Genomic DNA, 26,821 nt, shown 5'->3' with positions numbered 1-26,821 from the left:
GTTTGCAATTTTCTCAAATAATACTATAAGTATTGGAGTGGCAAAAAAATAGAGCAACTACCTGGCTCAGTAGCAAGATTCCATACTTCCTTGACAGACTCTATGTCCCTCTCCTGAGGAGCATGCAAAACAATTGTCGTGGATCCAACAACACAAAGAACACAACCAAGAATGCCAAATACATGCAGTTTCTCCCTCAAGATAATATGTGCAAGAACTGCGCTGTACAACACAAATATACGAAACATTCAGTTATCTCAATTTCCTTTTACTAATTGTGGTTATAGATTATTCTCTAAAACAGATTTTTTTCTAATTCAGCGAGATTAAGAAATGTATTTCCGTACCTGACAATGATGCTTAATGCTCCCAAAGGAGTTACAAGAATAGCTGGAGCAAATGCATATGCTGCAAAGTTGGCAACCTCTCCAACAATCACTGTAGAGATTATCCATGTTCATTAAGAAGGGGGCTTAATTAGTCCTCAATGACACAAACTGCAGCATTTTTCCTTCCATAGCAAGCCAACTGAAACCACAATAGAACTGACTAGCAGATAACAATAACAACAATATTATTTTGCTCTCTAAAACTAATTTTTCATTTACTGACAAAGTGAGTCCATGACATCAGCACTCAATTAAGATGAATCCACCAGAAGGCTACCAGTATGATCACCAAGTAGACCAACTATAAGAAAACCTTAATCAAGGAACTAGGAGATGCAATATATTCTTCAACGTAATACAGTAATTCCCTATCACAGTCGAAATGGCATCCCCTCAGTTTTGAATTTAATTCATTACATTATTACATTTTCATTTTCACCAGACAGTCTAATATTGTTTCAATCTAGTTTTTCGTTTAATTACCGACAACAATATCTAAGAATATCTATGCCACATACTCCCAACATTCGTGTCGCCATTGTGTGGTTACCAAAATATGAATCTAAAATAGGAAATGGCTCATGTAAAAAAATCTATGGGAGTAAGATCTGTCCTACCAAGGCTAAGACACAAACTGATCCCTGGCCAATAAAAACCCTAGCACAGGAAATTCAGGTGATGAACTATAAATGAAGGATTCATACAGGATCTCCTAATCTTTTTCTCAAAAATTAAAAGCACAGATGAAGAAAAATTAAAGACATAGCAGAATGAAGCTTGAGAAATTGCAGGAGGCACAGGTACTCAAAAACTGTGGTATATATGTTCTTGTGAAAGAAGGTAAGTAACCTGCACAACAACAATGAAGATATTATCCTAAAATGTCCCGCACAACATCAATGTAGATACTATCCTAAAATGTTAGGGGCACGAATGTCCATTTCAAAACAACCCCTATCAAGTGCCATCATCAACTACTTAAGATACCAGATATTGCACGAATGCAAGAATCTATGTGATTTGCAATTTCACCAAATAGTTAGCTAGGAAATTATGAATAACTAAAATTGCTTGATGTAGTTTGAACTTTAAACTATCTAAAAGCACTTGAAAGCTACTCAGAGTGTGTGTACGGTTAGAAAAAATGAACTCAACATTGCACAAAATAATCATACTCAGCTTTTCAATCCTAGAAAATCTCCATTAATGCAGGAACAACAAGGTGGCAGACGTCAATAGCATATTCAAGTTAACTACATCAATTGCCAAACAAAAGCAAAGAGTGATTACAACTTCACAACTGCTCTATTCTCCTTTAAGTTATATCAATAAACTGGAACTGAGTACTCCCTACTCTGCTTTATGTATAAATACATTTCCAAGCTCCTAGGTACTCATCCACTACCTTTCTAATACTAGTATGCTTATGAAGAGATCATTCCATGCACTAGAAGCTTCCTATGTGAAGATGAAGCACAAAAATTTGTGAAAGTTCACATTCCCTTCTGTTCTTTCACATAACAGAATGAAACCACTGATTTCTCCAAATTTGCCATATCAATTTGCAAACTGCCCCGCTGTTTTGGTGACTGCTGTTTAATGTTCAGTTCATCACAGTGTTGACTACCTTGCCTCAGCAGTTGGCACTTTCAAATCTGCTGCTGCCTGATCACAACCAACAGTTTTGTCTGTAATAAAACAGTGAGCACATTGTGAAAGAAACTAGCATTGCCATGAGACTGTTACCAAGGTTGCCCCAAGTTTCTTGGACGAGGGATGAGGGTCGGTGGGGTCAGTGGGCGGGGGTGGCAGGGGTTGTTTTGTATAAAATATACAGGAATTCATATAAAATTTTAAAATATGGTTACAACACACATATATATAAAACTTGTAACAAAATACCCAAGGGCTACACTGCTGCCATATAGTTTCACTTTCAATTGCGATATGAAAATCAAAATACAAAAATAACAAAGTATACTCCTACCCCTAATCTGCCTCTCCCAACACTGATTCAAAATCAAAGTCCTCTATGTTATCGCCACTTTAATAGTTCACCTCATTAAACGAAATCCCATCCAATACCTTTGGTGTCTCCTCATCAACCTGGTCATCGTCTTGCAGATCAACATCCTACCGTAAAGATGGATCTTGTCAATACTCTGGAGACTGGTGAGCCTAAAGTTGAAGAGTACTATGCAAGGCCCTAGCTTATCCACACTTCTAAAGATAAAAATATATTCCTCTTGATGGAGTGGATGAAGCCATATATCAACCAATTCCTCTATGCAATAAAGAAACTAGAAACCTATGCAAGAAAGGGAGTGGCAATAATCATCAATTGTGATGTATCATTCTCATGTCATTTCCACCATTCAATAGAGTCAATTTGAGCTAATATAGTTCTATCTAGCCTCACCTGAGGTTTACTTAAAGTAGGACCACAAAGATTTGCAAAGTCAAGGAAATGTGCACAAAGTATTGAAATCCTCTGGATGCATCTTACTAATAGCCCATGTAAACACATCTAGAACCTTTGTCATCCCATTTATTGTCCTGCATTTTGTCACCACAAAATGTTGGTAACAGGACGAAACTTTTCAAGCTAGCTTTGCGTTTCTCCAAGTTATTCAATTGTTTAATGTTGATTGATCAATCAATTTCAATTCGTATATCAAATTGTTTTACTGAAGGCTTTCGTTAAGTCTTTTTTGATTTGTTTTTTGTCAAGCCTTTGCTTGATTTTTGAAGCCTTCATCATCCTTTTCTTTGCTTTTGAGTTTGTGCTTGTTGGTTTTTAGTCCTTTGGTTTTGCTCATGTCATGGCTTTCGGTTTTCACTTCGATTCAGTCTAACCTAGAGCTCAATCGGAGTTTTCAGTTAAGTGTTATGGTTGTTTTAGTGCCTCAAAAGTGGACCTTTTTGATACAATAGCACAAATTTAAAATATCATGTTATATTTTTTATTTGACTTTCACTTTTTGAAAAATATAACTTAAATTCACTTTTTGTTATGTTTTTTAGTTAATTTAACTTTAAATTTTTCGCTTAAAGTGACTATAGTGCACTTTTTTTTATAATATTAAGTTGAGTTACTTTTTTATTTTTCACTTAAAGTGACTATATAACTATATAGTTTCAGTTTAATTTTTTATTTTTAAATCCAATGCTCATTTAAATGTTACTTTTTAAATGATAATTATTATCCCTCTTCCATTTTCCATTTCCATCTCTCCATATGCATTGGCGCCTCCATGAGCAAATACATGTTTCTACATCTTTTTGTGCTTCGCACCTCATCTTCCATCTACACTTGCATGTAAAGTGCATCCTCCATCTGCATTTGCATGTCATCTCACTTTCCATTCCTCATTACATGTTGCATTTACATGCAATCCATTTTTCGTACAATGACATCTTGAAAGCTCAAATCACTTTTTAAAAGTCAAAAGTTCTCATTTGCACGCATTCCCATGCGACAAGCACTTTACTTCAAATTTTTTATTAAAAAAAAGAGTTAAAGGTGTTGATGGAAAGTTATTCCGAGTTTACATCTGGACATCGTCAAGAAGGTTTTCAAAGTGTCAAAGAATCCAGAATGTGTCAATCTACAAAGGAGAATTCACGACAACTTGAGCGAGAAAAGCTTGATCACATCAAGTTTTCAAATAACAACGGACAATTCATCAAAGTCGAAGGTTATTAAAAGACACAACACCATGGTTATCAAGGTGAATGTAGCGGTACAAAACAAAGAACTCCCAATCATGTTATCATCCGGGATAGCATCGTCAAGTGTAAGGCCTTTCAGAACAATCCCTAGGATTGTTTCCTTCTCTTCCATCTTCTTTGCTTCTTCTTTCATGTTTGTAGTTGGAGAGGATGCATTGCATGTAAAGATGTAATGCAAGTTGCATGTGCATGTAAAGATGTAATGCGAGTTGCATGTGCACTTGCATGTAACCCAATTATTTCTCTTTTAGTTAGACCGGGTCAAAGTTGGTTGAGTTGCTTCCACTTTTTCCTCCATCTTTTTCTCAACTCCTATGCCTATATAAAGGAGTGCCCCCTCATTGTAAAAATCATCATTATCTTCATGCAAGAGAGCTCTGGAGAAATTGTGCCAACATAACTTTGTTTGTGTAGCACTATTTTGAGAGAAAGTAAATGCAAAGGAGCATTTGATATTTAACTTTGATTAAGTGAGATTGTCACTTGTATGAGTTATAAGCTTTGTCTATAATTCATCTAAGTTACCTTTGATTCATGTTATCTTGTGTTCTAGGTAATTGTATCTTGTGAATTGAATATAAAAAGAGTTAAGAAGTAATTGAAGCCAAAGCTTTAACTAGGAGCAATTGTGGAAGTGTATAGCTAGAAGCTTTGTCTATAGCTTATATCTCTTTCTTAATTCGCAAAATAGTTAAGTTATTCTTACTTTTAGGAGTCTTTGTGCCCTAATTGTAGAGCTTTTCCATATAGAAGTATGACCAGTCTTAGAGCCAAACAAGTACATTTCTAGCTAGCCTTTGAGTTAGTGAAGGTTTATCAGTATCACTGTTTCCAACTCTTGATAGAAGTGTAGTCAGGTATGGAAATATTTGCAGATAAATGATGAGTTACTCATGAGAATCTTATGTATGATGATCTTGCATAGTATATCATGTTTTTACCCTTTGACACAATGTTGACTTTACATATTCAGCTGTTGTATATTGCTTTGGAGACAAAGTGTATATTCTATCATGAAATGATTGTTATAATGAAATGCTTTTGTGATAAGATAGGCAAAGAGGCCGAAATTACATAAATGGAAAAACTTGGATCTAATAATCTTTTTCAGGTGATCTGTAAGTTTACTAGGATGATCTACCCATTAATAAGTGCCTTATGCCAAATGGTATGTATAAGTGATTTAAGTTATGATCTAGAACTTGCTAGCTGAAGAATTTCAATTTTGAAGGCTTATCTTATTTACCGTCATTGAACCCTGAAAATTCTCTTAAATGAAGATATCAGTATGAAATCGAACTAATGATATGGTGAGTGCCTGCATGAGTATGATAGGAACATGAAAAAAGAATCAACTCAAATGATGCTATGAAAACCACAAGTAAGGTAAAAAGAACTCAAGTGAGTACGTGTTCAATTTTATGTTACCATGTATCTTTTTGGAAACTTTAAAGTAAAAATGGAACTTGAGTTTCGATTATGATTTTCATTCTAAGCCAATTGAGAAATGATATCATATATATATATATATATATATATATATATATATATATTGTATGTGGAATATTCTTTGTGTCTCAATTGCAGAGGTCATAGAGGACGATGAACCACAAGGGGAATGGTACGTTACATTCCAATTTTAAAATACTCCTTTATAATGTTCGTTGCAATTTCAAGTTCATCAAGGACAATGAACCACATAGGGAATGGTATGTTACATCCCAATTTTTGACCTAGCTTGAAATATAGCCGTTGAGGTTCGCATGAAGTCAATTAGCAGTTTAATTTGATATAATCCGGCGAAATGGTAAGATGGTCGTTATGATTTCAAGTGAAGATGACATGTTAGTTGATCGTTATTCACAAATTCATGGAATTAAGATGAAAGGTTAACTGTTCTGATTATTTATGATTATATAATTTGTAATTTTATTTAAGAAGAAATTCCTTGCAGGGAGCATGTCAAAGGGGTGGAAGCATTGTCAGAAAAGAATTAGGCAGGGCATCACCATCACTGGGCAAACAAGTAGAGGACCTAGCGATTTGAAATAGGACACATCTCTGGAACCACATGAGTTATTAATAATTAATTTAATTAAAATAATTGAGTTAAAACATAAAACATATCTCAAAGGATTTTAATATATCTTTCATCATATTATTTTAATTAATATTTATAAACGTGCATATAATGTAAAATGATTTGGAACCATTAAAATTAAATAATTTAATAAAATGATGTTTATAAGTACATATAAGATTTTAATAACGTTTGAATTATAATAACATTTCAACTATTATAATTCTCAAATTATAACTTTCGAACTCTATTCTTTTCGATTTAATATTCTTTTTTTTTTTTTTTAACGATAACACTTGGCATGGAGATCAATTTAATTTTTTGACAATTTGAATTGTATAATTATTTTCAACTTTATTTTAAAAATCGATCTGAGTGAAATTTGAATGGTTTTCTAAAGCCATAGAGTATAGCTTATTCTATATTATGGATTCCTTTATCGTCTATCCGCCATCTTTCTTCTCTTAGCCTTCAAGCTCCTTAAGTTTTCAAAACTCCCTCTGAGCACACTCGATTTGTAGAGACCATTCGTATGTGCATACTATGTTAGCCGACTGAGATCACTTGCCACGAATTTTCAATAACAACTAGCGGATTCATCTTATGCACGAGGCTTTATACAGTCGAGCAAAGACACGTAAGGATTTTATACATTCTGTAACATCGTTGTCACATCTTTCTTCCTGTTTAACATAAGTTTATAACTATAGCTGGTGTTGCAATTCATCATTTCCCTTTGTAATAGCATAAGAAGCTACCTCCTTGACTTAAGCAATAAGGTCGTTGCATCTCTCTTAATTTGTCCTTTTTCTATTGAATAATATAGCACTGATAAATAAAGTCTGACGACGTCCTTGTACTGAATTAAGCATATAATCTTGCCCTCCTCTTTACATGTAAAATGATAATTTTTCTTGATTCATTATGGTGAAGATGTGAAGTATCACATTAATCTGATAGCACCAGGGAGTCACCAGCTTAATGGCCTGAAATAGGTGAGGAGGTGCCGAGAATCCACAATAAACAAGAATGTTATCAAAATTAAATAAATAATGCATTGGCTCATGCATGTTCCACTCATAAAGAATGTTGTCAAGAATGTTATCAATTTTGAGATCTTTAAAAAACATAATCATAGAATGTGAAATGATGGTTGTAAGAGTCGTCTGCTCTGAGAATTCTAAATACCTAGAACTCACCCGGCTGTGTAACCAAGAAGATGGATGATGAGGTGTGAGAAAGGAATCATCAATATGAATCAATATCAGATATGATATAACAACGATTATCATTTTTAATATGAATTAATTAATAACTTATGCATAAATTGTGATCTCCTACAACCAAGTTGCATGTTAAATTACCAAAAAGCCGAGTGGATGGCAAGATGTGCCCGTCTGTTCCGGGTAGGAAGGGCCTTTCTCATTAGAGATCATGAGGTGATAAGATTTGGTCCGACGTTGGGTGGTTAAGCCCCTAGCAATGTCCACCTCTCCCCAAGATGTCAGTGGTGCATCAGATAGAGATAAGCTTTGCAGTCAATTGCTTATCGGAACCAGGTATTATCACTTTTATTTATGAGGTAAGATTGAATTAAGTTAATTTCATTGTTACCATTATTTTACACCTCGATGCAAGAGATAGATTCATGGATTGCTTTTCATTTATACGAATATTGAATATAAGCATATTTCTAATCCTAAGAATCTGTCACAGTTAAATGTTCGGAGGGAAAGGAATCTAATGCCCTAATTGATTGAGAAATGACTGGAACCCTAAATGATACAGTGGTACCAGAAGCCCTAATTAAATCTGTGGTATTAAAGGCCCTATTTGAATCTGTGGTATTGGAAGCCCTATTTGAATCTGTGGTATTGGAAGCCCTATTTGAATCAGTGGTATCGGAAGCCCTAATTGAATCTATGGTTGCGGAAGCCCTAAGTGAGTTAGCGGTATCAGAAGCCCTAAATGAACCGAAGGTAAACAATGTCCTAATTGATACAGTGGTATGTGATGCCCTAATTTTATATAATGGTATTTAATTGTAAATATCATTTGATTCTGAGATAGCGGTTCTTAGATGATAGTCGTCATGTATTATTGTTAAATTGGTATTGTGGACTAACCCGGGTGGTTGCAAAAGTAACCGTCGATTTGATTTCGGTCTCAGTTTTCCGAGGTATGTGATTTTCAATTCCTGAAGTAATTTCATGGTATTTCATGTTTATAGTTAAGAAATTTTGTCTAACAGATTTTAACAATAAATCTTATTCACATGAACATGAATGATATAATTGTCTTCCTATGAAACAAAGTAATAACTGTACTCTTGAGTATGACAGATGTTAATTTAGACTCGGGAAAACAAGATGTTATAGAGAGCCTTCTCTTTAAGGTAGGAGAGACTCTGTCTCACACATTGTGGTTGGTCATCCTATTTTGCGATTGGATTTTTACCCAAAATTGTCGATAGCAAAATATCCACCCAACACCATTAAGGCAACCTTTCATCCCTTGGTGCATAACATTTGGCATTTAGAGAAAAGGCTGCCATATAAAGTGTGGTCTTTATTGTGTTCCACTTTTACATCAAAATGGTCATAATTTGTTGCTCATATGATCCCAAAGTAGGATACTTAGCCCAAATTGTTTGCTTTATCTTCCCAAGCATACTAACAAATGTCTCGCTTGTCTCTCAAATACTAGTAGAGTCTATATCAGAAAATCTAATGACATCTACAATAAGTGAGATGAAAGATAAAACATGTCTACAAAACGCAAATAAAAATTTCAAAAGAATTAATCGGCAAGTTAATTGACATGTTAGAAAATTTCAAAGCTGGAACATCACACACATTGAAATTAAAAATTTAATATGAGATTCAGCAATCTTATATTTAATTTTTAATAAAATACACAGTTTAGAAATAAAATCAGCAATGGCTTACCTCATAGTGGACCACCAATCATAATGAAGGATCTTTTGTTTGATGGATTTTCCTCAAGTAGATCTTGAATTAGGCCTTATATTCCAAACAGAATTCACCATCACCAATCATAGAGGCTCATACACTTCAACTGTCCTCTATAACAAAATGATGTGGCATACCTTGTCTGAAAAGGTTTGAGGAACTCCTACCATCCTCAATAACAAAATGATGTGGCATACCTTGTTTCAAAAGGTTTGATGATCTCCTTTGAAAATATCTTGAAGAAAGTGAGGTGTGGTGATTGCAAATGAATCTTTGAATTTCTCTAGATTCTGCCACCACTTGCTACACCCAATCTATTTTCCTATGACTTTTAATGCATGAACAATATGGGATCCAAAAGATATGCTTGTAAGCACCCTCCACCATTAGACCAGCTCATTTGCACACAAGTGTTGAATCAATGATCACTTCTACAACATTTGATGGACCAAACTCCTCTAAGGCCTCTCTCAAAATGGTAAATTAAAAGTCTTCATACCTAGGCTTCCTCGTACAATCCACAAATTCAAAATAATAAGAATGATTAGGAGATCTATAACATCACACACACATCCATCACAATAGAGCTACTTGTCCTCATCAAACTTTGCCTCATATCCTCCACTGCCAAATTAAACTTGGAAAGGTCTTTGTCTAGTAGGGTAGTGTGTAGCTTACAATCTCCAAGGGGTATGAATGAGGGACCAATTAAGGCTACATCTTTGATCATTTGTCTGAAGAGGAACAAACCACATAAAATGGGACGGCATGAGTAAAAGGAACAGGCAATGGAAGGATTTGCAGTTTCCCGTGCTTGCACATTAAACATAACTTCAATTGACCGTACCTTCTCACCACCACTCATCTTCCTCTTTCCTCTTGTGACAACTTCAACACTACCAGCTATGGATGTCACTGACATTATGATTATGCACTTACAAAAGGTGTCAAGACACCTTGAGCCCCCATTTCTTCTTCCATCTACAATCTATGGGGCTCTACATTTTCATTTTGTTTTACTTCTGCACATATTTAGCTCCATGCCCTATGCCACCCAAAAAATTAAACAATACCCTTGTGTAGCTACCCCTAAAGACAATTGTCCAGATGTGACAAAGCCACTCCCTACTCCCCCTTGGATTTTTTCATTTTTATCTACTACTGTAACAAGTTTGACAAGATGCTTTTCTTGTTAAAAATGTCCTTTGCATATTTTTCCAGCATTTTTGCGGAGCACTTAAATGGGTTTGGTTGCTGTCTACTAGTACCCTTTTGAAAAAACACTTGTACTTGCATTTCGTTCAACTTCTTCCACTTATTTCTCAACTATCACTCTCACCACTAATCAAATTTTTTTTTAATTGAAAGCAACTTAAACTGGAAAAATGCAAAAAAAAAAAAGAGCAGATATTTCATGCTTCAAACTTTGAAACAAAATTAGGCAAGAGCCTGCAACACAATGGTCACTTGTGGGCCTTTCATCTAGGAGGTCTTGGGCTCAAGTCTACTCAAGCTTGGCACATATAATAATAATAATTAATTTCAACAAATAATAATAATAACTAATCTAGGCTTCGACCCATTACCTATCCAAAAAAAACTTCAAAATAAAATTTTAAAAAAGACATATTCAATATTTAGTGTCAAGACTTCTAGTTCAAGAGTTCTTTCTATAAACTCAATGCTGATAAATATGCATCCAAAAAATAAAATTCATGTCATCCAATTGATCAAGCTCAATTCCTGCATTGGCTATGTCATGTTGGTAAACAAATTTGTCATTGCGAATGCTTTCTTCAAAATAGTTGTTTTCCCTATGGGAAATGACAACAATGCCAACAATTGGATAGATTCGATCACTATCAGATTGCAACCTTCCTCGTCATTTTAGAGGGGCAGCTCCCTTGTATGATGTGGGTATTTCATATTTTTGTGTACTTTTAACTTGAAAGTACATAAAGGAGAAAATAGAAGACTAGAAGAAATGGATGGCATAAACCCCAATAGTAGACATACGAATACCATATGAAATTCCCAAAGGATAACAACTTGCAAAGGAGATTAAATTACAAGATAAGATGGATATGTGAAATCAATGAAAGGTAGAAAACATATCTCTGCATACGAGGATATAAATAGCTCCAACATTTTCTAACCCAAATACCAAGGTGTGAACATGCTTCACCATTACATATATCCAAAGAACTCAAAGGAATTATCAATTTAACATACCAGAAATTGATAACAATGTCTACAGAATACATCTAAGACATGCGAATCAAATACATTCTTGGTTATTCTTTTGAAAATATGCTAGTTCAAAAACCTTCAAGTATGAAGTATGAACATGAATTTGCCTACAAAATTCTGCAGAGTTTATTCTTTGTAAAAAGTTCCCTCCTTTACATTACAAATTGCCTTATATTTGTAGGCATCTTAATAACTAACCATTTTTGGGTTAGTAACTCATTTATTTTTGCGCAATTTGAACAAGGTTATAAACTACGCAAGTTTTGCACAAAAGAGTCAATTTCCTAACTTTGACAAAAAGTAACAAAAGTCACTTTGCACAAACAAACCAAGAAATTTATAATGAATTTCCCTTCCAACTGTGACCAAGAAAAGTACACACAGAAAGCATCTGAAATCGTCTCGCAATGTAGTCTTTGGCATCTTCTAGAGAAGCATCCTGGCTGATAGTTTATCCTTGCCAGACAGAAGATTTTGCTTGGAAAACTCTGTACAATTTGATCTCTATCAGAGATTCATAACTGAGAATATCCACATTATAAATTTTTTGTTTTTTGGCTACTTAATTATCCTGCAACTCCATTAAATCGTAGCAGTAGGATGGTGTGCCACATGAGTCCACACTCACTAAAATGATGCTCTGCCTTTTTATCATCTTCTTAGGCTACATTGGTCTTCAATGAATATCACGAGGTACACCCATTTAATATCAATTTTCCCTCAAGGATTTTTGCTCTAATTACATATTTTTAGAGTTCTTCTCATAGTAGGCTCCATCTGATTCAAATTCTTTCTTGAATTGATAGGTTCCATCCTTGGAAGCTTTAAGTCATGGTGAAAATGCTTTATTTGTACATTTATATTATTGAAGTATCATGTTTGGAGCAGGTTTCATATTTTCAGAGTTGTTAGCATGATCGATGCTCAACCTTAAAGATTTTGCATTGTATACAATGCTCATTTCCTGAATTCCATTTCCTAGGAAAGGGAAAGTACCATATAAAGTTTTCATGCAATCTTCATTGGGAATTCCATTTCTTCTGCAAGAAGTTTGTCTTCTGCACTTTTAAGTTTAACCTTGGGTATATCTTCTCCAAAAGCTCATGTAGGCACCTCTCCAACTTAATTGGTGAAACAATGTAGCATTGCTATGCAATTATTATAATCAGTGAGAACATAGTTGCTTTGAAGGATTGTTGTCAAAAACTAAGCATGCTCTTTGTTTCCCATTCTTATTACACACACGCGCGCGCGCACACACACACATATATATGTAAGAGTCACTGCAATCCAATTGATTGTTCCTATCTCATTGTGAGTTTGAGGATGCCCACACACTGTTCCACATCCCCGTGCTGTAATAGGGCCTCTCATTATCAGAGCTCAAATGCATAATTGCAGTCTCGTATCTGCCTATATATCTATATCAATGCCCTTTGCCAGATATATTAAAATAAACATATTTGATAATTCAAGAAGCATGCCCTCTAGCAAACCAAAAATACCAATCCAACCTGGCCACTAAACATAGATATGAATTCTTCACAATATTGAAATATCTGAACCTGGACCATAAACAGATTTCCATGACAGTGGAACCTAATCCCTATTTTTATAACTCGCAGAAGTGCTTGCACATAGGCCAAACAATTTATACATTGCCTCATCCAATACAAATGCATCTCTCGTATTATCTCCTTCAGAGCAGAAACAGAAATGCATGTACCCTTCAAACCTTTTGCCTGGAAGCTTGAAAACAAAGAGGCAAAAGGCAAACTAGAAAAGTAATCCTTGTCTGGCAATTCGTCATCTGCTTAAAACAGCTCATCTTGTACAGAATCCTGAGACAACTGAGAATACAGATACTGACATCCTTTCTGTAATGGCACAAACTGTTCTAGTTTCTTCCATCCTAGTTCTTCACATTTTTCATCTGTGTCATCTGCTTTGGCAGAGGAAACATAATGTATCTGTTGTCTGTTCAAACCATATTCTTGCCTCTTCCCAGAATCCAAACTTGAAATAATGATTTCTTTCTTGCCCACACCCGACTCCCAGGAAGGTAATTTTTTTTGTAAATTTGCTCTTTTTGACCTTTCTTTGAGGCATTTTGTCGAACAACTCCGAAGCTCTGCCTATAATTTCAAATTTTACATTTGCCTTTTCCCATGCGTCAACTAAAAAGAAGCTACTATCGTTGTGCACCATATCTCATGATATTGCACATCCTTGGCGACCTTATCAATCCAAAATTTAATAAGTTGATCTCTAAACACCTTCACAACCAAGTATACCACGAGATTGACATGTCTTTGGTACATTTTGTCAAACCAATCCTGACCTTGCTATGCTTCCACATCACATACATAACATGTAGTGCTATTTTGTGCATAGCCTGCAAAAAGAAAATGATGAAGCTGCTGATTGCACATTTGGCATTTCATTAAATGGTTGGATGTCCTTTAGTGGTTACACATTTTATGTGTATGTATACTGGCATTCCCCATCTTTCATGCGCGGCTTATAGAGATTTGAAACCACATTGGCACCATCATCTTCTGGAACAACTGCCAGTTGGCACTGAATTGCAGCGCAACTCAACTCTATGGACCATCACCAAAAACTACTGGTTACATTGCCTCCAATGAAGCATGCTATTTACCCTGCAGATTTCATCAAATAGTTAATTGTCTCTGTGAATTCCTCCACACGCATGTACTTTTTATTCAATGTGCATTGGAATGGAAAAAATATCACTACAAGAAATTGACGATTATATGTGATAATTCTAACGAGATAGTTTTCATATTTATGCGGTGTGTAGGACTCCCAGCTTATCTTCCATTTCAAAATTTCCAGTTCAGCCTGATAAGTAAAATACTGGTAAGTGATTGTGGATGCATCTTTTCATTGCGAATGATGATCCGTCCTAAGGATTTCAGAAACCCCATCAAACCAGTACATTTTCTACACATCACAATGAGATTCTCTATAGTGCCGAGACTGCTGTTCTTGTAGAACTCTCTCTGGATAATGCCTATGTAATCCTTTCTGGTGCCATAAAGAAGATGCTTATTCCACAATCTAAGTCCTGCAAGAGAGCATGAGCTCCAATCTACCTTTCTTGAAATATTTAAAAGTTCTGACATTGCTTTTTTGAAATATTTAAAATTGTAATGCCACAACAGTAAGAAATTTTCTCAAATTGATCCCCGATTTCAAAGCTGTTTCTCAATTTAAGGTCTGCCATTAAAGATGAAAAATATTTCATTACAACTCTGCATTTTGAGAGATCAGAGTTCAATACCAAGCAATGAGTTTTTATAACTGCTTCTTGAACTGTGGTTAAGATTGGAAGGCTCAAGATGCTTTGATTTCAGGCACTCAAAACCAAACATTAGTTATGCCGGCTCAATTTTAGAGCATCAATAACTTACAAGTTCTAGATCAGACTTTTCCGGGCAAGTGTTTTTAATTTGACTTTTTTTTCAAGCATTTATGCTCATTTTCGAGCATTAACAACTTATAAGTTATGCATGCTCATTTTTCGAGCATTAGAAACCTTTTAGTTTTGTATGCTTGATTTTCGAGCACTTAAAGTTAATTTGGTTATAAGTGCTCGAATTTTGAGCATCATGATATTTTAAAACATTGAGCAACTAAGCATAACTTGGGCAATTTTGACCCTTTTTTCATGCAGGAGGGCTTGTTTCGAAGGAAAGGACAAGGGGGGTGATTATATAACTATAATATTTCAAAAAATTATTTTAATTATTAAGTAATTTTTTGAAATAGAGCCAAGTATTAATCAAAGAAATGGACCCCAAAATTTTAAAATTTATTTTGATATACAGGAAAAGGGAAACATGTCATCAATCTCCAAGCCCTCAACAATGATGCTCTCTAAATACTTATCACTCGCAATCTCACGTTCCTGAATGGGCAATTGAACAGGGATAAATGATTGAGGCCATTTGTGCTAGCCACTTCATCTTCCAATGATACAATTACTCCAACTAGAATTATCTATCAATTCACTTCAACGCATTGCTTGTACCTAGTGTCTACATGGAAGAGAAAGTGATGTATACGATGAATCTTAACTATGTTCACTGCACCCTTCAACACTAATAGCTATCTCTTCAATAAATAAATGAAACTCTAAGTACTCCAATTCCTCTTACAAGAGGAAAAGCTTGCTACTTGTGAGAATAAGCACATAAAAAATCGTTGCAATTCAGCTGCTTCACCCCTACGGTTTCACCACCAGCCTATTGGCTATTTCTTTGCATGCATATCATATAAGGCTTCCACAATAGAATAGTCACCTTGACAAGGCACCAAAATGTAGAGATCTGCTAAAAGCTTGAAATTAAATCCAAAACTTTGACCTTCTAAATCCTAATGATCTACTTGTAAATAGTCAATAAACTTACAAAATCAAATATTTGGACCAGTCATTTTTTAATGTTTTGTTGTTCTTACTTTGTATTATAGCAAAGGAGCCAAATGACATAGAACAAGAAAAAGATCATATGGAGAGTGAGATGGATGGACTACTTGACCAAGAATATTTACACCAATTAAGCCCACAATTGAAATTCTATCTCTTAGACCCCAAGCTAAAGCATGACATTATACAAGACCTAAATAAGATTTTCACAAAGTGAAATATACTATACCATAGCGGACATACATAGATACAAAGGTATTTCTAGTTTTTTCAAATATAATACTTAAGATTTGGAGTTAACAGAGTTTAAGTACTTAAAAAGCTTCTCATTGCTTCATAAGATAGAGAAAATCACGAAAAAATCAAAGGGTAAGGCAAGGATGAGATTCGACAACTAAAAAGTGGTCTCTTCAAGAAGAAAATAAGAAATCATTCAATGAAATAACATATCAAACACTTCTCCCTTACTTATTACAGACACTTCGCAACTCCTTCCTTCCTCCTTGTTGCAATATCAAAATTGTAAACCACGCAAGTTGCACACTAAATATTGTCGAAGATACAAAGAGCACATGGTTTTAAACTTATTTTACCTTATATTTTCATTCTTCGGTGTTAGAGATTTTTCTTTCAAACACATGTTGAGATAGGGTTTTCCCTTTGGAAAACACACTCGGACAAAATGTGTCCAATTACTATGAATATTTCTATGCTCATACCAAAGGAAAGTCCAAGGCGGCATGTGTCTCACTACAACATGGACAAAAACTCTCAAATATCTTTCCAAACGTCTTCTAGATCATAAGTCTCTTTCAAGAGAGGTTTATTCGAGCACTAAGGAAACAATTCACCTACCTTCCCCTTTGAATACTATAAGTCTTCTAAAATAATTGTCCGTTGAGCCCCCCACCTGCAAAGAATCTCGTTGGGACTCAATCTAACAGTGCCAACTTTTGCTTGACATCCCAAATCCTTTCAACACTAAGGACTTATTTTACCAAATCTTTCTTAATTGTCTCCACTATCAATTTTTCGAAGTGTTGTCTTATCTCATAACAAATGCGCATCGTGTGTTGGAAGTTGCAAACATCCCAAAGAATATTCTAGCGTGGGCTGTTTTACGACATTTCAACAAGTGTGATCACTTTTCCAATATTTCAAGGTTTACCAATGAATATTCAGATTTAACACCAACAGCATGACCAATTGCAACATACCAACAATTTCGCACTTGTAGACTAATCAGGCTCCACACCAAAAAAATCTGTTCACACTTGGGTTGTTCAGTATTCTATTCAGGATCAGCACATACAGCAATCAAGCTATCTATATTATGCTTGTGATGTATTTGATCTAGCCTTCTAATACCCTAGATGGTAGTACCACCAATAGTCTCAACTTTGCATTTTGTTATTATTGCACTCAACACTAAAAAAGTGGTAGTGGCTGCAATTGTCGTGACTCCACTCATCAATGCATGAGTGGGAAGTGGTTGTGACTATTGTTATTACACTCCTCATTGAACAAGTGGAAATAGCTATTGCTATTGTAATTGCAACAGCCACTGAATAAGTGGAAGTGACTAGGATACGTAATTGCTGAATAGGTGATAAATATATTCATGCTCATTGTAATTGCAGAGTTTGTTGAACAACAGTTCAAGTCTTTTCATTTCACCATATGCCCTCACCTTGCCCATTTGGGAACTAGGTAATTAAAAGTAACAAGAATTGTGCCCACAAATATTAGGAGAGGGTTTTTCGTCCCACTCATGTATAAACGGCTGCTAGCTCTACCATCTAACTCAGGTACACACCCACCAACACAATGAAGAAATGTCAAACAAGATATAGCCAACATATTGGGACTTTGTCCAATGGGGAGGTTATATGTCAGCACATTCCATAAAGCTTCACCTTGAGACCTCAACTTTGATACCAAGCAAGGCACCACTACCTCAAAAACTTGAATTAATAGTGAATGATGTCCACCAACATTAAGAGTAGGGAGAGGGGGTTTTTCTCCCACTAGAATGGCAACGCAAGTGACCATGTGGCCCCTAGCCCCTCAATTTGGTAAAGGTACAAGCCTGCCAACATGACAACATGACAGAGGAACGTCTATCAAGGCTTAGCCAAGAAACTGGGTTTTTGTTCATCAGGGACACTACATATTTGTTAAAAAAACCCAACCGGTTATAACTAGGATTAATGCTAAATTGTATCAAACACATGTCATCTCTCATAACAGTACTATTCCATCATTAGATTAAGGAACAGTTAAAAAGATTGAACTTGCAAGGCAAACACTTAAGAGTGTATATTATAAAACATACCAAACAATACACTAACATCAATTCTAACAACCCTTCGAAACACTACACCGCTCTTAAACCGTTATATTGTTGCAACTTTGTTGAAATGAACACATACAACAATGAACCTGATACTAATTTGGAATTTCAATTCCAGTTGGTAACTTATTGCAGCAAAAATTGCTTACAAATAAAAACATGAATATGAACCTCGGATTTCCTGTGAAAATCAGATTGCAGATCGGCCCCTCTATTTGACTCCAATATGTGATAATGATCAAATGCAAATGTATATCCTTCAAACGCCAACAATAGAAGCTTGAACTAGTCCACAATTCTAACGCCTGTGTGTAAGCTGTCTTCATAACAGCAACTCATGCCTAGTTTTGGCACTCTCAACAAGTGATTCAGCGCCCTAGTATGCAGCCAATAGAGTATACAAACACTGATATCCCAGTGCCCGATCACAAATGTAGTGTCACCTTAAACACACACTTCAATGGGCAATCATAGGAGGTCAAATTCTTACACGTTGGGCCCAAAACACAGACATGGGCCTCCCAAAATACAAACGCAGGCCTCTATAATGTTGTTGCAGGCCTTTCTAAGGTGAAACACACGCCACCAAGTAAATCACAGGCCTCTAAATCTAGTCACAGTCTGCACAAATAGAAACATTGCTTCACACAAGGATGATTGCTCTTCACTAATCGAACCCTTAAATTGCAAATACATTCAATATTGCCAGGTCACGACACTTTTCTCTGTTCATAATTCTCAAACCATGCAAACTGAATTCTATTTGTACAGGAAACAATGTATTTCAAACTTCAACAAAGAAGCCTCCCAGCAACAGGTAATGACAAAAGAAAGACTACAATAATTTCAGACTCTAATTCTCCAAATTAAATCTCCTACAACACTTAGCACCAAACTTCTTCCAAAGTAACAGTTACACAGAAATGGAACACTAATAAATCTCAGAAATCTAATTCAAAATACCTCAGCTGTGAATTATAATGCACTTCTTAGGTAAAACCCCTTGTACTTCAGCAAGGGCAAAAACATCAAACTCGGAAACTCTTAACAGGCAACAAAAGCAAATAATGAATTAGATGCTTTTCTCTTCAAATAGGCTCATATTTATAATCCTTCAATGGCACAAGTTTCCCAAATGCAACTTCACTTAAGAGGCTTCCTCAACACATCATTTTATAGCATTTAAATATAATAAAGTGCCATAATAATTTAACTTTAATAATTAATTAATAAATAGGATCCCATGCAATTAATAGACCAATCCACTACAAGCGATGAAAAATTGCCAATGCCACCATCTGCAATGCCAAATATGGCAACCGCTCAAATTAGAATTACTAAAAATAGTAAGTCCACGATTGAAATCCCTAAATCATCTAATCAGCTCACGAGGGTTGCTATAATGAATCGACTTGATCATCTGGAGAAGCTCGCCAAAAATGGGGACATTACAATCCTCCCTCCCCAAAATTGCTTGTCCCCAAGCAATCGGGCATCACAATGAAACCTACACCAAGATCCCATAAGAAGCATGTGGCATCCTTGTCATCCCTAAAAAAAATGCATGCCAGCAACATCATCATAACCAATAACATAACCAGGAACATAGTACCCAACACCTGCGTTGACGACGTAGAAGTCAAGACATCATTAGAAGACAAGTCCATACAAGATCTCAACATACTCTCCTTCATGCACCTATCCACTCATCCTGCAAACAATCCAACTTAGGCACTAACCTCTTTGCACCCGATGCAAATCATAACATGGGAGTCAAATACAAGACAATTACACACTCATCATAGTATAAACTCTACTACTACTATGACCATCCCCATCCTCATTCTCAAGTTGATGTAATGACTATCCCTCAACAATAGATCAATATAAACCCACATGCGACAGTCCGTTGCTCCCTTTAACCTCAATGCACAAGTACGACCTTTAAAGAAAGGCCCTTTGCACTAATAGCAAAGTTGACTACTCAAGTCCTCTCTAGATGTATCATCAAACTTCCCTGCTGACTTGACCTTGTCCTCAACTATTGGGGAGAACTCCTCATCAACATGTTTAGGAACAAAAGATTTTGAAGCAACCTTCCTTCAAGAAGATGACTCTAAGTCTCGTGCCTTCTTCATCGCCTCCTGTAAGGAAGATGGGTCCGATGACTTCACCCATCCACAGAGTGGCTCAACTAATCCCTCCATAAACAACATTAGACGTTTGTGCTTTGATATATCGTAAACCATAACTGATAGTCTCTAAAACTCATTGATGTAACTCTCTAACCCACCAGACTACTTCAACTAAGCCAACTCACAAAAGTACACCTCTGGTTCCTTCCTATCAAATCTCTCGATTAGTCGATCCACAAAATCCTGATACAAAGTGATTTGATCATGCCGCAAAGAAACTAACCCATGGTACCACCAGTCATGGGCATTTCCATCCATATGTAACACTCCATACCTGATAGCATCCACTTCAGACATAGGATGCAAAGCCAAATTAGTGTTGAGTTTATGTATCCAAGCTCAAGTTGTAATTCTCCCACTACCATTTAAGTGTTCCAATGTCATCTTACTGGTAACCTCTCTCAAATCACTTTGTCGAGGCCTCTATCTCTCATGTGTTGGCTTCACTCTAGAAGGCTTCACTTTTGAGTCAAGAACCTGTCAAAATTCAGATGTTTCTTTATTGCCTACATTAAATCCCACCCCGCAAAGTGTGTTGCCACGTCATCAGCAAAAGGAGTGGCCTCAAGCTCAACATTGATTGCATCCACCTCGAGTCTCAAAAAAGTAGGCCTCTGTAATATTCCAAACTTCTATAATAAAATTACAAGCTTCTCAAATAATATTTAATGTAAATTCTACTAATTGCAGTGACCTTATAACAAGAACTCAGGCCAAACGTTCTTACATAAGTTAATAAAACTGAGTATCTTAAAAAGAAATATCAAACAGTCCATAGAAGTTTGGAAACACTGAATAATTTATTAGCACCACAAAATGTAAACAAGAGACACCTGATTTATCGGCTTGTATTAACTCTTTGATTCAAATAGATGATACACGATTCTTCCAATTGATCCTTCAATTTGCAATTCAATACAACAGCAAATATGTATTGTTTTGGAAAATGGCGCCACAACAAGTACTGGGCTTTGTTCCGGCAAATGTATTCTTCCTCTGTCAAGGTAATAAGTTTGTGCATGTATAAAGACCTTCTGCACCGTGCAACGACAAGAACTAATATTACATCGAAGTGTATTCCCATGTATTCAACCAAATCCCAAAACTATTATGGCTGAATGCTTATTGCCCCCTTCAGGTGACGTGACTGAATGCTTACTCTGAGATACTTCTAACTGTACTCTGACATATATGAAAAAATCTCAATAGATTGTCTGTGTATGGAAGGCAAACAAACAATTCGTTGAATGAGACAAACTTACTATTTCTTCCAACGCCTCTGTCTGTATTCTCCACAAGGCCAATATTAGAAACTGACGAAAGGAGTCACTATCTAATTTTTCTTCTCTCCACATATACTTTCAAATCAATAACTTTGTTATTATTCTCCAATCTATCCTTTTTTTTAAAAAAGAGGGGTAAACGCTTTGACCTGGAGCTATGAACCAATTCTCCAATCTATCCTTATCGTGCCCAAAACTTGACAATTTATTCAAGTTTTCTCCTACTCCCAGGTGCAATTGGTTACGGGAATGATTTATTAAATATAGTTAACTTGAAATAATAATTAATTGATGAAATAATTTTAACTTAGTAGCTATTTAATATGAGATTTTGAAGCCAATATTAAATAATTACTACTTATTACATATGTTTTATATTGTCTTTATAAAGATAACCCCAAAGGATCATTATAAATCACCACGTAACTTGACAATTTATTCAAGTTTTCTCCTACTCACGTGTGCAACTGATTACAAGAAAAATTTATTAATAATAGTTAACTTGAGAACTACTTATTTAATAGTAATTAATTTATAAAATTAAAAAAAAAATTGAAAGGTAATCGGTCGAAGCCTTGATTAATTATTATTATTTGTTGAGATTAATTATTATTATGTGTTACCATTATGTTGTTTGCTCTTGCCTTAATTTATGAAATAATTTTAAATTAACTTAGTAGCCATTAAATATGAGCTTTTGCAGCAAACATAAAACAATTACTACTTTAATATGTTTTATATTGTCTTTATAAAGATAACCCCGGAGGATCATTGCATATCTCCCCTTCACAAGTTGTTTGCCCACAAGCAACTATAAATTAGGATGTTGTAACAATTGTTCACCTTCCCATGTGGCATCATCCAACAACAAGTGCTTCCATTCTATCAGATATTCGTTGATAGATTGATTGCGCAAATGCCTTTCGCGGGTATCCAAAACACTTTTGGGTATGGTTTCCAATGTCCCTTCTAAATCCAAGGATGATAATTCTGCTGATATCGTCACTTGATTGCCCAATGCCTCCTTAAGACAAGAAACATGAAATACATTACGAATATGACTGACCTACAGTAAATTTAATCCATAAGCAACTACACCAATTTTCTTGACAATCTAATAAGGCCCATAGAAATAGGCTTTCAATTTTTCAGCTCCACTACATTTAAGCGAAGACTGATGTTACAGTTGCAATCTAAGATACACCAATTCGCCTTCTTCAAAACTGCGCTCAATACGTTTCCTATTTGCAAAAAAATTCTTGATTATGTGTAGCTTGTAAGTTTCCTTAAGTGCTTTTAAAATATCCTAACACTCCTAAAGCCAATTCTGTGATTTGAGCACATTACTGTGGTCAAAGGCAAGATCAACAAAAGATAAAGCATCAATACCATACAAAGCCTTGAATGGAGTCATACTGCTAGACATATGATATATCATATTGTAACAATATTCTCCCAAATTTAAGCGTTGAACCCAAGCATTTTGGTGCTAACAACACACAAGCAGAGATACCCTTCAACCCATTTGTTTACGATTTATGTCTGACCCTCTGTTTGTGGATGGCAGTTGGTGTTGTGATTCAACTTTGTACCTGTCAACCTAAACAATTCCTCCCAAAAGATGCTCAAAAACCTACTGTTTTGATCATTGTTTATATTCTTTCGTAAACCATGTAAATGGACAACCTCCTCAAAAAACAACTCTATGATCTGGACAACTATAAACTCTATAGTAATAGCAAAAAAATGCGCAAATTTTGTTAATCTATCAACTACCACAAAAATATAGTCTTTACCTTGTGCCTAGGGTGATCCAATAATGAAATCCATGGAAATACCTTCCCACTTCTGTTCTGGAATGGGTAAAGGTTGTACTAACCTTGTTGGATATGTATGCTCGGATTTATTTTGCTAACATGTAATGGATTCCTTGCCATACCGAAACACATCATCCTTGAGCCCTTTCCATGTGAATCATTCACATATTTGCCTGTAAGTTTTAAAATAACCTGGGTGTCCTACCTACAGTAAATCATGAACTATTTGCATGATTCCCAATTTTAATTTAGAGCTGGATACTAAAAAGATTATATCTTCGTACTAAATAACATCATTTACAATCTTGTATCTATCATCTTGAACATTCCCATCCAATAAATCACAAGCAAATGAATTCTTAGAATATTCCACTAATAAAAGAGATTTCCGATCAATTGTTATCCTTGATATAGTAATTATTTCAGGCTTCCTCAATAATGCATCAGCAACCATATTGTTCTTACCCTTAACATATTCAATTTCAAAACCATAAGATTGGATCTTACAAATCCACTTATGTTGCTTGTCATTCAATTTTTTGTAGCCCAAGAAATATTTCAAACTATTATGATCAGTTCTAAGTTCTAAGCACAAATCTACCACCAACTAAACATTGTCAAAATTTAGCCAATGCATGCATTATTGTCAACATTTCTTTATTATATATTAAATACAACCTTTCAGCACTACTAAGTTTCTTGCTCTCATAAGCCATAGGATGCTTATTTTGCACTAAAACTGCTCCTATTCCTCACCTGATACATCACATTCTAATACAAAAGGCTAATTAAAATCTGAAAGTGCAAGCATTGGGCAAGAACTCATTACCTCCTTAAGTTTATCAAATACATGTTGTGCTTCCTCAGTCCACCTAAACGCAGCCCTTTTAGTGATATTTGTCAATGGTGCTCAAAGCTGTGAAAACCCTCTAACGAATCTCCTATAATAACTGTATAACCAAAGAAACCCCTTAAATCTAAAAGATTTCACGGAAGTGGCCAATCCAAAATGGCTCTTATCTTTTCCTGATATACTTGCACGCCTTTAGCACTAATCATATGCCCCAAATATAGAATTGTTGTCATACCAAATTCACATTTAGAAGCTTTGCATAAAGAGATTGGGGTTCCACTATGCCTAAAACTTCATCAATATGTTTAAAGTGTTCTTCCCAAGTTTTATTGTAGATCAATATATCATCAAAGAAAACTAATAGAAATTTACTCAATTGTTTATTAAAAGTATAATTCATACAGGATTGAAATGCAACAGGAGCATTTGACAATTCGGAAGGGATAACCAAAAATTCATAATGGCCATAATGACAATGGAATGCAGTTTTATGAATATCTTGTTCCCTTAACTTAATCTAGTAATACCCTGATGTTAAATCAAGTTTAGAAAAATAAACAGCACCATGTAATTCATCGATTCGGTGAATCGGATACCTATTTTTTATTGTGTTTTTGTTGAGGGCACAGTAATATATACACATGAGTAGAGTCCCATCTTTCTTTTTAACTAGTACTATGAAAGAAGCAAATGGACTCAAACTTGATATGATGTGACCCATATCCAACACCTCCTTAATCACCTTTTCTATTTCATCTTTGAACTTCTTGGGATGTCATTATGGAGTAGTGATGACAAGTTTTGCACCCTCTTCCAATTCAATAGTATGTTCAAACCCTCTATCCGGAGGTATGTCACTAAAAACCAAACTATGTGAATCTAATATTTGGAACAAGTAATCTTGATAATGCTTATTAGATTCAAAACCTGTTACCTTGGTGGAAAACAAACATTAAGTTGACCATGCAACATCATCATGGCGGAAAATAGCCTCCATCCTATTAGCAGTAACAGTCCCGGCTCCACCATTCAACATTCCCCTGAGAATCACTTTTTCTCTGTCAACCTTGAATAAAAACTTTGTACGTTTGATACTCTGAATATTTATCCAAGGTTTCCATCCATGGAATTCCCAAAATTATATTAGTATTAGCCAAATCAACAATATAAAAATCATTTTTCACTGTATAATTACCAAGAGCAATACTAAATTGTGGAACCTTATGTGTGCTTACTAAATTAGTACCACCTGCTACTTGCTATCCAACGGCTATTCCTTGAATAAAACCAGCATCAATGTTCAAGCATCCGTCGATCTCCTGTGCATCTTGGCCGCGTGGGTGGAAGACCCCTACTATTCTATGGGTTGAGTCAGGTAGAAGGATTATTCTCAACCGTTAATCAGCCCACCCCTCCGAGTAGGACAAAAGTGGAGTCCTACTCTCGTCGGGGCCCCAGGTCCCCCACAATGCCCATCCATCAAAGCTTGATTGGCCCATTATAGAGTAGGGCCACTTCAATATAGAATAGTAGGAGCTCGCAACAAGCTCCAACAAAGAGCAGTTTGCATGCGCACTCAGCTCGAGCAGAGAGCAATGGACCTAATATATAAGCGACAGACCAACAGGAGCAGCAGCAGTTGCCAGATTCTACTAGAGCACCCAACCAAACACTACATCAAATCCTTCATGTTTCTCCGTATGTAAGCCATGTTTTTTTAAAAGAGCAACATCAATGAAATTATGTGTAGATCCACTATCTAACATAACAATAACCTGTTGACCCTGTAAGACTCTTCTTACTCCGAAAATATTGTAATGTGGAGTCCCTGTTATAGATGCTATTACACTTTTCCCCTATTTATTTTCCTGAACTTTTTTTACAATTTTATGACTTTCTTCTGGGTTCGCATCTTCATTTTCCTCGTCTTCACTATTTGATACTACCTCAATATAATGAATTTAACCTTTTCCTGAACTTCATCTACAACTTTTTGACTTTGTTTTGCATCTATATTTTCCTCGTCTTCACTATCTGATATTACCTAAATATAATGAATTTTCCCTTTTCCCAAAGATTTATGACCCGGTGCCCATACCTCTTTACAACTAAAACATACCTTTTCCTTCCAAGTTCATCAAGATCCTCTTTATCCAACTTGATTCTAGGAGGTGTGTCTTTAATAAAAAGTTTTTTGTCATTCTCTGGTTTTGGTGGTGGTCCTTTATTAAGCATTTTCCCCTTTGAAGAAGGTTCCAATTCTCTTGCCCTTTTGATGGTCGTCTGCATAGATGGAGGATTTAAAGACTTGACCCATCCTTTGAGTTCATCGAATAGCCTATCTATGAATAACACCATTTTTGTCTTTCTGTAATCTCAGCGACTAGGCCTGGTAGTTTCTCAAATTCAAAAATATAGTGTTCCAACGTTCTGATTTGTTTAAG

The 26,821-nt window shown here is 35.5% G+C and overlaps 1 protein-coding gene across 4 annotated transcripts in view; it reads right to left on the bottom strand.

Annotated features, from left to right (window-relative positions):
- The window catches only part of LOC149533426 (putative magnesium transporter NIPA4), a 162,555-nt gene that overhangs the window by 92,326 nt on the left and 43,408 nt on the right, over positions 1-26,821 (bottom strand). For all 4 annotated transcript variants that reach the window (XM_089802943.1, XM_089802944.1, XM_089802946.1 and 1 more), the window contains exons 3-4: positions 348-438; positions 62-222 (exon numbers count right to left, since the gene is read on the bottom strand). In XM_089802943.1, coding sequence (XP_089659069.1) covers positions 62-222; positions 348-438 — 252 coding nt within the window. The remainder of the gene's footprint in view (positions 1-61; positions 223-347; positions 439-26,821) is intronic.

Source organism: Cupressus sempervirens, chromosome 10, assembly GCF_028749045.1.
Source record: "Cupressus sempervirens isolate cs-2001-9-10 chromosome 10, ASM2874904v1, whole genome shotgun sequence".
NCBI lineage: Eukaryota > Viridiplantae > Streptophyta > Pinopsida > Cupressales > Cupressaceae > Cupressus > Cupressus sempervirens.
The sequence above is the reverse complement of the archived record's forward strand: the minus strand, read 5'-3'. Positions and strand labels throughout refer to the sequence as shown.